This window comes from Neopelma chrysocephalum, unplaced genomic scaffold (assembly GCF_003984885.1).
Source record: "Neopelma chrysocephalum unplaced genomic scaffold, ASM398488v2 Primary Assembly neopelma1_42, whole genome shotgun sequence".
Taxonomy (NCBI): domain Eukaryota; kingdom Metazoa; phylum Chordata; class Aves; order Passeriformes; family Pipridae; genus Neopelma; species Neopelma chrysocephalum.
This window is the reverse complement of record NW_020897700.1, coordinates 9,106,973-9,119,716: the sequence shown is the minus strand read 5'-3', so window position 1 is coordinate 9,119,716 and position 12,744 is coordinate 9,106,973. Positions and strand designations below refer to the sequence as shown.

At 36.9% G+C, this 12,744-nt stretch overlaps 1 protein-coding gene across 10 annotated transcripts in view; it reads left to right on the top strand.

Annotated features, from left to right (window-relative positions):
* TENM3 (teneurin transmembrane protein 3) overlaps positions 1-12,744 on the top strand; it is a 1,346,985-nt gene that overhangs the window by 1,274,627 nt on the left and 59,614 nt on the right. For all 10 annotated transcript variants that reach the window (XM_027676660.1, XM_027676662.1, XM_027676663.1 and 7 more), the window contains 3 exons: positions 6,281-6,307; positions 7,887-7,907; positions 8,830-8,976. In XM_027676660.1, the coding sequence (XP_027532461.1) occupies positions 6,281-6,307; positions 7,887-7,907; positions 8,830-8,976 (195 nt within the window). The remainder of the gene's footprint in view (positions 1-6,280; positions 6,308-7,886; positions 7,908-8,829; positions 8,977-12,744) is intronic.

The window sequence follows — 12,744 nt, the reverse complement described above, 5'->3', positions numbered from 1 at the left end:
TGCACACGTTTCCGGAACTGTGAAAAAAAGTGGGCCTTAACACATTTCAAGACCACGTATCTCAAATACAAATTATCTGTTAGCGTACTTTAAATTGCTAATTGGTTGATTTGCATTTAAATGGGGACCACATGTGAAGTTCAAGTTCGGCACATTTTCAGAGAACAGTGGCATTTTCTGAGATGTGAAGAATTTTAAAGCATGTTGCAAAGCTTACTTGAGCTGAAGTGGCCAGGGAGTAGGTGCTTTTGTACACTGCATAGTTGCATGCTGGTCAGACACGTTCTGTAAATACTTTCAGTGAGGAAGAAAGATGGAAACAGTAATGCTTCCCATCCTGATCCATCCCCTAATACGTTTTCAAGCCAAATTCACCTTTCATGCAATTCTTAAAGTAAGCATTAGGTTTTACCTGCCTCTGAGGCAGGTCTTCACAGGTTTGTCAGTGGTCTCAAATGGGCGTTTGAACTCTTTCAACCTGTACATGTGGGATAGTTTTAACTCCTTAGTGGCATATACACTTTCATCTAAATCCTCTTCGAGCTAAATAGATATTAAATGGGAAACAATACTGCTCATGAACTTACCAGCAGATCCAAATTTCCTGTGTCTACTACATCCTTAAAAGTAACTGAACCTTTAATTTTAAGATTTATGTGGCTTTCCAGTAATAATGATGAGAAATCATACTTTATGGTAAAATTGAGATGGTCTCCAGAACAAAAATCTAAAGGACAGATATGCCTTATGTACGTACAAGCCCATAAATGGTTGCTGCAAAGAACAGTCGCAGTTCTGGCAAGGGATAAATTGCAGTGAAATCAGGTTTCTCTGCAGATATCTAAAGTGCATAAATGATGAAGAAGGTATGAGTTCAGGGTGAGGGTTATGTTTTGGCCTGTGTATGGAGGAAAAGAAATAAAATTGTGTGAAACTATAGTTCCATCCATGTTCTCTCCTTTATAAGAAGGGCAAAATGGCAATTTAGGAGTAAAAACATATCAAAAGGGAAGAGTGTTTGTAATCCTTCTCTATTGGCAGCAATGCTCTGAACATATGGTATGTCGAAGACAAGGTTCTTAAAAACTCAGAGAAAGGATGACGACCATGAGCTGCTTACAGTAGAACATGTGCTTTCAGTAATGTTCAGTGATGAATAGAAGGAATTGCATTTGCAAATGATACCAAAGCCTGTTACCCCCCAGCACTTTGGAAGACAGGACAAGAATTTAAAATTACTCTAACAAATAGCACAGACTATGCAGAAAAATAAGGTGCAAGTCAACAAATGCTGGGTTCTGTGCTCAAGTAAGAATAATCAGCTGCACAAATCCAAGATAGGAAGCAATTTGCCAGACAGAAAAGACTCAGAGAAGACTGTAGTGGATTTGAATTTGTAGTGAATTTGACATGAGTGAACCTTTCTGAAGACAGGCTACATCAGTAGCTTTAATACTTTATGAATTCTGGACTCCTCTAAGTTTTCTGGTAGAGGCATGGAGCTCCTCAGAATTTGCATATGGATGCCTGGCTTTTTTTTAGTCGCTCTTTGGGAGTAAAAGCAGGTGCCTAAAGGAATCAATATGCTACTCCCTAAGTCTGCTGTGGATAGGATAAGAAATACTGGGCTTAAATATTAGGAGGGATATTTGGGGTTTTATGTTCAAAAGGCATTTTCATTGTCAGGATAGTGAAATTGTGGCTGGGTGTAAATGAGAGGAAATAAGGGTGATCTGCTAGCCATGTCAGGAGAAGTAAACCACTATGGACTGAACCTTGAATAGATTAGAGAGGTCAGACCAGAGCTGTCAACTCTGAGTTTTGTACCCAGTTCCTCCTAAACAAGCACCAAAACCTGTTTACAAACTGCATTCTCCCTAAAGCTTGCAATGAGTTTTCTGTTGGCAACTGTCTGTGAAACCACTGATAAACTGTGTGCCTCAACCCCGGCTACTGCTTGGCTGCACAGGGAGTAAGAAGTAATGTTCACAACAAGAAACAGGGTGATCTTCTGGTTAAGGACGATTTTGAAGAATTAGATTCCACCCTTGATTCTACGATGTGTTTTCTGTTAGTTGTTCACAAATGCAGACTTTAAAGAAGTGTTCTCTGACTGTTATTCACTTTCTGGGGACAAGACTTTAGCAACTTGTGTGAGTTGCTAAAATACTGGTTTGTGTATTATATCCTATATAATTCTAAGTATTCTGGAAAATTGCATCATAGGTGTTTGTAGCCAAGTGGATGGAGACTTCTCGCTTTCTCTTTCTATGCCTTAGTTACTCACTGGTAAAATGAGATAAGAATATATTCTCTTCATACCAGTAGTATGAAGATATTATACTAAATAATTTTTTCTTAGGAAGGAAGGTGACAGAAAAGTCTATACAAGAACAGTTGCTTCTTTGTTTAGGTTAGCATAGTGTGCCTGCTACAAAGGCATCAGCAGCTTATTGTTTGTGAGAGAAGGGGTACTGAATGAGGACTGTTAGCTCTGTACATTCACAAAGGAATAAGTGTATAAAACTTTCACAGGTAGTCATAAATCAATCATTGCCTGAATTAAAAATTATTAAGTGAAGATATTAAAACTTTTTAACTCTAAACAAATGGTACCAACATACCATAGTCTGCTTACAGGACTTTTTTATTTCAAGAGAAACCTGCTATCTCCTTATATGACACTTGGTGCAAGGTTATGTAGAAGTTGAGACATGACTGATGCAAGATACGGTGTTCACATGTTCCTGTAGAAAATGGGTATCGGAGAGCATGGGGTTGTGTTAGCAGCAAAGATGCTTATGCAGCTGTTCACCAGTGAATGGGAATTGCTATAATGAATTGTGGGAGATGGGGAGAGTAAACAAAGCAGAGCTTGCTCTGAGAGGAGCAGAACAGCATTCTTCATTGTTACTGCGTACTAAAAGTATTTCTTCATCATCTCTTCTTTTTTTTCTCCTCACCTTCAGCCATCTTTTCTCTTCCTAATTTCTCCTTTCTGTTTTCTTTTAGACAAAGAGGTTGTAATGCAGTAAGGAAGGGAGAAAGCTGATAGTAATAGTGGAGAGGAGGCAAGGGTTTGACTCTCACTTTCAAGGTGTAGGAAGCAAAAAACCTTAAAAGTGTTTTTTTATTTAGACTGACCTCGATCAATATGGCGTTGGTCACATTCATTTGTATTTTTGCTTCATGTCTGATGGTACTGTGAGGTCAAATCTGCTCTTGGAGCAAAGTGACTCATGACTTTTGTGAATCTGTTGAGTTGAAACTGTAACGGGACTATATATAAACTACAAAAATATGTGGCATTTTGTAGTCTAGCGTACAGGTTACAAAGATTATGATAGGTGAAGATGTCTGATGGAGGATAATAATGTGAAGTAAGAGAGATATAAATTTGCTATGCAGCATTTAGAAGCATGTCACTGTTATAATCCTTTATGACAGAATAATCAGAATAAAGCAGTGTTATAAGTATCAATTAAGGAACATCAAATCAATGGGTATGTGACTCATGCTGATTTAAACAGGAGCTGATTGGAATAAATGGATTTAATATGTACTTTTATTCTTAGGCTAGTCTGTCATACCTGGAGGAAGCAGCATATGAATGAGGAGGACGTTGACATCTCTGATAGGAAACTAATGGGAGACATTACATTAAAAAAAAAATCAGGGTTTTGACTGGTTATGAAATATGCTTTTTTAAAGGTGAATTTGCCTGACTGTTTTTCAAAGAATAGATTTGTCTGCAGCATATTTGTATAAATATCCACACAGATTGATAGCATCATTGATATTTTATGTTGTATGAATTTTGAATGCCACTTAGATCTTCTTGGATTTTGATTAGGCTAGAAAATATACAAATTTTGTATCTTCATTTTTGTTTTTCTTTGTTTTATTTGGAGCCATATTATGAAGTCCTTCTACTCCTGGAAATAATAGTAAGATTTTAAATAGCACAGTCTTAAACTCTGCAAGAAAACCCTTGTAGGTACTTTGCCTGGTCTGTAATTAGACTTTTTAAGGACATAACATAACCTATATGTGCCAAATGCGTATCTTGCCAAGGAGCACCTGCTGAGATGCTTCATCCTACTGAAGTGCTCCAAATCCCACCTGGAATTTTCTATACAGAGGGCAAAAGGCCTGTATTTTGTAATTCCACATAGGTTCATTCCTCTTTCAGTTGTAGTGCCGTGAAGATAAGGAAGACAGCATGGCTAGTTAAACTTCACTGCAAAATTATACTATTTTTGGTCATTCATTTTCTGCTTTATGATTTTTCTACAATGCTGCATATTAACCAAAATAGTTTCTAACGCTGTCCTTACTGTCAACTGACCATGAGTAAAAGGATGCTGGAAGGTAGAACTTGTTTTCTGAGGATTATAGTTTCATGTTCTGGAACTGACTTCTTATAAGACTACTGGATACAAAAAATTTTAAAGAGCATTTTCTTACTTTTTTTTTTTAATGAAGATTGGATTTCTGAACGGAAATAGCTTGTGGGGGCATGTGGGATTTAAGGGACTATTTTCAGTTGCTTAGGAGTTTTTTTAATGTTCTGTTTTGTTATCTATCCCTACATTTGTAGAGGCATTTAATGTTTTACTGGTGAACAGATGCATTCCCCAGACAGACCTAATTGCTTTCATTTTATGAAATAAAGCTTGATTTTTCCTCCACGCATACTACACCATGTTTTAAGCAATGTAGGAGCAAGGGGAATTTTCCTGGATGAGTAAGAGAAGAATTTGATCCACCCTGAAATGCAGCTGTATCACTTTTCTTTTTGTTTGTGGTTAATGTGAAAAGCTACTTAGTTTGTTGCTGCTGCTCTAAGTGTTCTGTAATTGATGTTTTCATCTTCTTACTTTGTCTCACATTAACCTTACCATTATAGGGGAAAAAAAAAAAGCTGTGCAGTGGACACCTGACACTTTCTTTAAGAGAAAGGGTCTAGAAAGTTTCCACCTCTTAGTCGTAGCAGTGACTGTGGCTTCTGGGATAATATGTCTCTCATCACCTCCCTGCTTGGACTCAAGAGGAGCTTTTTCCCATTCATTCAAACTGGAGGAAAGGCTACAGTTGGAAATGCCTTTCTTACCCATCCAAAGGAATCTTAACAGGTGACAGAGAACTGCCAGACAGGGACCATCCTCCATCAGGGATTTAGAAAAGGTCACATTTTGAAATGAAGAGAACCCCTGAGGGCTGTGTTGAGAGACCTTGTCCACAGCAAAAACAGGGAATTGTGTCCAACATTGTTGACTCAGCTTGGCGTGTCCCAGCTGCAGTGGTCTGTAATATCCCATGACCTATGGGTGGGGTTTGGTGGCTGGGTTTGGTAGCCTGTGGTGGACCTGTCCTATGTGGTTTTGCTTTATGACATTAACCCCTTTAACACAACCGCAGTTTATGTCTGTTTCCTGCAAGTAAAGAGGGAACATGTAACCCATCTGTGCTGTGTCTCATGTATTAAAAGTAGGGCCTGCTGCTTGAAATCTGTCTTATGCTCTGTATGTCATTCATCCATCTGCCTCTCAAATTTTTTGTGAAAATTTGTCATAACCTACAAAAAAAAGTCTTACTATTCTTGTATGTACCATGTTATTTATATTTATACTTCTGAAGCCTAAGTTTAATTTTTACCTCTTTTTTCAAATGAAATGGATCACCACACTACTAACCCCACTACAGCCTCTTCCACCCTCTATACACAGTCCAACTTATTTTATGTACTTGGTTTGTGTGCTCAGAATAACTGTGGCTGAAATGAAGCTGAAAAAGAAACCTTCCTAAAAATCCTGTTAATCCAATGAGAATTAAGATAGTGTGATGGTTGTGCTGTCATATGTGACCTGCAAATCAAAGATCTTCCCGCATGGTCAGTGTTTAAAGCTTATAAACTAAGGAATTGCTCTTCCATTGTGTTGAAAATTGAATTTTTTAGCTAGCTTTGATTATATTTTTGTTATGTAAAAATCAAAGCATGTGAAGAAAATTCAGAAGAAAAATGTTGTCTCAGAGAGGTAGCATCTCTTTTTCTTCCGCAGGCCTCGTTTCTAAAATAGTTTCATTAAATCATGACGATGTTTGCTGAAAAGAGAATTTCTTGCATTTTTAAAAGCTTTGAAATACTTTTTCAGTTTGTAATGTAAGACCTCTCATGTCAGGTGCACCTGCTTGATTTGCATGTGAATTCTGAACAATTCTTGTTTTATGTGACACTTCTGAAATGTCTGTCTGTTTTTTTTTCTTTTTAATTCTCAAGCTCACTATTTGGATAAGATAGTGAAAGGTACTGTATATTTGCTCTTTGATGACATGCTTATACTTACATGTTTTTTTTTTTATATAAATATATAGTTAAAACCATACTAGTCTGGGCAAAAGAATCTTCTCTTACATACATTCCATGGATTATATATATAACTCATATGGCTTTCAACTCATCTCAAATTAAAATTTTACTTCTATTATATGGTAACATTTTATCAGTAGTTATACATTTATATACAAACTGTATACATGTATTAGATTTTATCTGAACCAATAACTGAAGATAGTATTCATTTGCTGTTTGGAGCTTTTTTTGTTCTTGTTAGTTTTGTCATTGGACCTCTACCTTTAAAACCCTAAATATTTAGGAAACAAAGCAAAGCAATACTTGTCACAGTACAAGTGTCATTAGTTCTAAAGAACAGATTAATTATAGAGATGTGTGTGTTTGTATACAGGCAGATCAATAGAATACCCAAGGCTAATAAGCTTTTGATTATCTGAATGTAGAAAATCCATAGGAAATTATGACTTGTATTTTCTATGAGTCTAGAAAAATCTTTTATAGTCTGTGCAGCATTTTCAGTTAAGAGGTTCAAGGATGCAAAAACCTAACATGAAACAGCAAAGATTCTTGTATCTTCAGTTACGGTGAAAAATTGATTTAGAAAAATGTTTAAAATATTCCTACCCCTCTTTCCCTGAGTATCTTTCTCTATTCCTTGTGGGTTTTTTTTACACTAGAATATGGCAATATTGATGGCAATATCCAGGCTTTCACACAATAAGTCTTGAGTGTACCCAGTTGACTCCTAAAATGCTCTGTCAGTATTTCAATTGTATATGTAAGTCTTCCATAAATCAAATAGAAGAATATTAAGAAAAAAATAGATCTCAGTACGTTAACAAATACTATTAGCGGCTGCAATCTGAAAGAGTAAGAAGAGTAGCAAAATTAATTTCAGCCTGGTATGATGGCACAATATCCATAACTGTAGCATCCCTGTCCTTCCTCGCAAGAGGTTTTCCTGATTCTCTCCCTTCTGAGAGTGATTTGACAAGAGTTAAGCACCCTTTATAATTTTTTTTCTGGGAATGTTTGTAATTTGGTTGAAAGGAGTCAGTAAATTCAAAAATCTTTAAAAGAAAAAAAAGTAGACTATTACTTTTGAAAGACTGCTCTAAGCTCAACTGAAGTTAACCAAAATGGAACAGTAAGTTAGTTCACAAAGATAGTTGTTCAAAAAGTGAAGAATTGCTTACCCAGTTACATAGGGCTTTTGGATAAAAGTTTACAGAAAATTGTTGTGTCCAGAAAAACCTGATTTGTAGCCACTTTCTCATAAGATACTTAGTGCTACATCTGTACTTGCTTCTGTCAGTGTCTTATCATAGTCATAGACAAGGAACACCAAAATTACATATTTATATTGTTGTCATCGTCATACAGATCATGTTGGCTGCATGCCAGATTTCATCACTAGGAAGTGACAGATACTGTTTTTTTAATGCAATGTTAGACTGAAAACAATTATCTATTTTGGATATATTAAATTATGTTAATTGTTTCCCAAATTTTCCCTCCTTGGCCATAAAAGCAGACAAGATAGGATATAAAGGTAACAGCACAAAAGCCTTAGGGAGATTGTCACAAAAAATCACTCTCTGCTATCTGTCTTGAAGCACGTCACTACCGTGTTTTTGTTCAGTCTATCAATGTTTATTGTGGTCCTTATGGTATTTCATTTTGTCCGTCCTAAGTAATCAAATACGCACAGCTATTACATTTAGTTGGAAATCCTGTTGGTCCTGTCCCATCCGTATGCAGCCTGAATCCTAATGTTTGTTAGAATAGATGCTAAGCTGCTTCACTATTTCCTGGGCTTTGCTTATTCTGTGAAAAGGAATGTACTTTTGGCATAAAGTATAGTCATTAAAACTGGCCTATACTTTGTGCAATTACTTAACGCACTGTAATTTCACATGAATACACGGCAACTCTGAGACCAGATAAAGTTAACATTCTCTTTTATTATGTGCCTAAAATCATACCCATTTTCCTACTTAAGAATTTGGAGGGATTTGTTCATAGTAACAGGGAGCTTAAACATTTGTGCCAGTAAGTAACCACAACTGCATAGAGCAAATAATGATCTACTCTATGAGCACAGAAAAATGTACCATTTTACACAGCTGTGTTTGCACTATGCACTCATCTCTTGTTAGTTTGCCAAAAAAAAAAAATTAAAAAGAAACCAAACTTAATTTTGTCTGGCCTGCAGGTATTTAGAGGATTGGTGCATTTATTTCCTGCTTGTTCAGGTAAGTGGTGTCTCAAGTGTCAGGCCAATCAAAGATGCCACTTTGTTAAGAATTACATTCCCCAGGTAATGTTGCTGTTCCACTCCATGTGCAATTACAGTATTTGTGCTGTTCCTAAGGCCTGTTCCCAGTAAGTGTCCCTTGTTTGTATTTTTTTCTTTTTATATTATTACAATATTTAAATTACTTGTGATTGTTCTTCTTTGTCTGTTTCAACAGAGGGCTGCCCTGGCTTGTGCAACAGCAATGGGAGATGCACGCTGGACCAAAATGGTTGGCACTGTGTCTGCCAGCCAGGATGGAGGGGAGCAGGTTGTGACGTAGCTATGGAAACTCTCTGCACTGACAGTAAGGACAATGAAGGAGGTAAGATATACCAACTGGATCTTTAACTGTGGGGAGAACACGTTGAGGAACAGAGATTTTACAGTCAGGTGATTAAATACTGCCATGAGAACCATACACACATTTTACCAGCTCCTGTACCTGTAAGACTACACTGCAGTATCCAGTGCTTTTATATGGCATATCAGCAAAGCCTTACAAGCTGCATATGACAGGTGAGATATGTACTTAGAAAAAGTTGGGTGTCACCTTAGTTTCCCTGCCGTGTTCTTTTATACTGGAATAAAACAGTCTTAACTCGGTGAACTGTTGTGGAGGGGAAAAAAGGAAGGAGTTCATAATTTCAGTGACCTCACAAGGAAATTTTCCCAAGAGAAAAGGCTGAACCAGGAGTTTACATTTTGACCTATGATACTATTGCCAGAAACAATTGGTTGCCCAGCCCACAGAGAGTCTTTTTTTTTTGGCTTACTTTTCCGCAGTCTGTGATTCAGGTGGCAGGTAACAATCTGCAGGGAGATGCAGGCAGGACTGCTGACTTCAGGAATCAATCTGCAATTATTGCTGTAGGTTAGCGAAGCTAAAGGGGCTGTGACTTGGGCATGACTCCAGAATCACATTAAAAAAAACCCACAAAAACAAGATTAAATGTGGATGCAGTCAAATATTAGATCAGCATAATGCTTTTATTGTCTGTCTTTCTTCCCCTTCTCATCAGTTCGTTTTGCTTAACACCTTCAGATTCAGAGCAGAGATAAAAACTCCATTAGGGCCTCTGGATGATGATAAAGTCATCTGTGACTTTGTCTTTCTGTTTTAGACTGCGTATGCCTTTGCAATTGCTGGTTGGCTCTTTGCTCTCATATCCCAACTGCAGCTGGGATCTTAGACATCACAAACCATAAATAACAGCAGCATTTACTTCCTAAAGAAAATAAATACCACTGTTAAAACTGTGCTCCTGTTTATTGCTGTACACATCTTTTGAATTGTCATCCTTGTCTGTTACATATGACATATTTTGAGTCAGTTTTGCACATTTCGAGGCCTAAAGAGCCTGGCACAGATTCTGTGCGGAGATGTGCTTTTTGGGGAATTAAGTTCTTGGGGGCTGGGGAATTATGGAGATACGGGAGAAAGAGAAACCTGCAAACATGAAAAGAGACAAAGCAAGGAGGAGGAGAAACTATGTGGAAGCATAAACAACTTGGAGAAAAAAAAAAAGATCGTGTGGGGAAAAACATGGGAAAAAACATTGAAAGCCAAGTAATAGACTCAAACAGATTCGGTAATTGTTTAAGATCATAGAATGATGTGACATACCAGGGAAAGAGTCAAGAGCAGGTAATGGGGAAGGAGGAGAAAGAAGAGCAAGGTGAACAGGAATGCTGTAAACAAAACAAGGGAAAAGAAGCTGCTACTTCAGACTGAAAACAATAATAGATTTTTGTGAGGAAAAGGGGAAAAGGAATGAGGAATTGGAGCAGAACAATCTAACAGGATGACTTAAAGTTCAAGAAAAAAGAACAATATTTGCAGGGGGGAAGCTAATGCTGGTATTTTGTTGCTTTTTTTCTTGTTTTTTTTCATTATTTCCTTTACAGATATCATTATGCAGCTATGCATGAGGAAGGGGTTGGCCAAACTCTCGTTTTGCCATGGTTGGCCTGCCATGATAATGGTATTTGTCCATGGCATTTCTCTAATTTATATACTTTGATACAGAGCATATTCACTTCAGTCTTTGACTGTGGCTGAGGAAAAGGGTTAAAATATAACTATTAAATTAAAAATGGAAACATACCTAACAAAACTGGGAAAAGAAAGTCTTCTTTGAAATGTACCTGAAGAGAGAGGTGTTTCTTCCCTTTGCAAAAGTACCTGCAATCAGCCCACTAATCTCCGGGCAAGCCATTAAAATTTCAGACAACTACAGGGAATGGCATAGGGATTCTTCTGGTATATTTGTTTATTGTGGGAGATTAGGTTATCTCAGCACTTACGCTGAATTTATAGCTTGACTGTGAGTAGTGTGATCTACATCTGACGAGACTCAGTGGTTTTATAATTAAAGTTATCTCAGTTGTTACCTATTTGTTATGCTGTGGTTAATGTTTATGCTTTATCCTACACTGGATAAAATACATTTCATATATAATACGAGTACAGTTCATTAATAAAAGTGTCTACTGTTCCTTTGATTCCTAGCTTTTTCTGGGACTGATTGTTCAAAATCTGTGAACATGAGCATCCCAGTGGGATACTCTCCATAGGAAATCCTAATGGCATCAAGGCATAGATTATTTTCCCTTCTAGAAACTGTTGGTACATGATGGGATATTTATTACTTATCTTCCTTTTAAACAGATTTCTGAGAGCCTTGCAAATCACTTCCTTTCTCTTTAAGGCTCACTGTTTATTTTCCCCTGTGATTGATTTGGATTTTTCTTTACATTTTAGCAGCCCAAAAGGAAAGTGTGTGCAATAAGCAGATCTTAGGCTGAATTAAACTTCTAATGACTTTGTGAGGAGAGGGAAAGTCAAAGCTCTCTGTGGGTGGAGTAAGTCTAGCTTCTTGGGAAAAAAAAAAGTGTCATTATTATACTTTAATAAAGTGGGTCATGCTTTGTTATTACTGTAGGAAGAATAAGCTGTTTACTCTTTAGTTTAGATGAGTCTTTATTGAACAGATTCCTTAGTTAAAGTTTTCTTTTTATTAACTCCTATGCAATTATTAAGAGTAGTTACAGGCTTCCACGAGCAGGATTTAAGGGATCATTAATATTCTTTTTTTATTGAAATGAAAATAAATACTGTAATAAAACAAAGCATACTTAGCACTACTGTATTTTTTAATTTCTTTCATAGTTTAGGATAGCTTGTTCCTGCTAAACATTGTCACAGAGTAGTACTAATTCAGCCTAAAGATTACCTAAACCAAGACCTCCTCTCTTATAGTGGATAATAGCAATTGCTTAGCAAAACACTTTAATAGGGTAAATGTGAATTTATACTTTCTTTTGTATACTAATAGGCTGCTAATTAAAGTAGGAAATTACTGCCAGAGAATATTTTGAATGTCAGAAGAGTTGCTAAGTTCAAAGATAACACAAGCTAAGGAAATCTCAGGAAGTATCTACTTGAACTAGGAGTGAAACAGTGGCATACTCATGTACTCTGGTTTGTGCTTCAACACTTCCCATTATTCTTCAGCTTTTTGTTTGCATCTGTGATTGCTGGTGATTGCTAGGTTGATATATCCATAGGACTTATCCACAGTGACTCCAAGATTTCTTTCTGGAGTGGCAACTCATTTAGCGTTGCATATTTTATATTTTTGGCTTCTTCACTCCAACAGGAAGCTGAATTTGAGTACACTGTGGGTATGCTTATGCAATAGTAACATTGAACAAGGTTCTTGCTCACTGTTTAGTAATAAAGCAAGGGCTACTTGTGCTTTTTTGGCCTTTCTGATGAGCTGCTCCTACAGGCAGTCATTTTTGTGTCTGTGATTGAGTCCGTTCATTATAGCCTGTTGTAAAATAGTAAAATTGTAAAATGTGAGGGTAACTGAGATTTGTTAAAACAGTTTCCTGTGCTTTCCAGTCTCTTGCCTTAGTTTGCCAGTCATCCAGCCTGTCCTGGTGGGATGACCAGAGTCATAGCTCCAAAACTATATTCTTCCTATGTAGGCCCTGAATTTCAATTCTTGGAGATTTTTGTTGCGTAAATATATAATCAACTTATTTACCAAGAATGTGATTTATGTAGGTCCTTGGTTGCCATCTG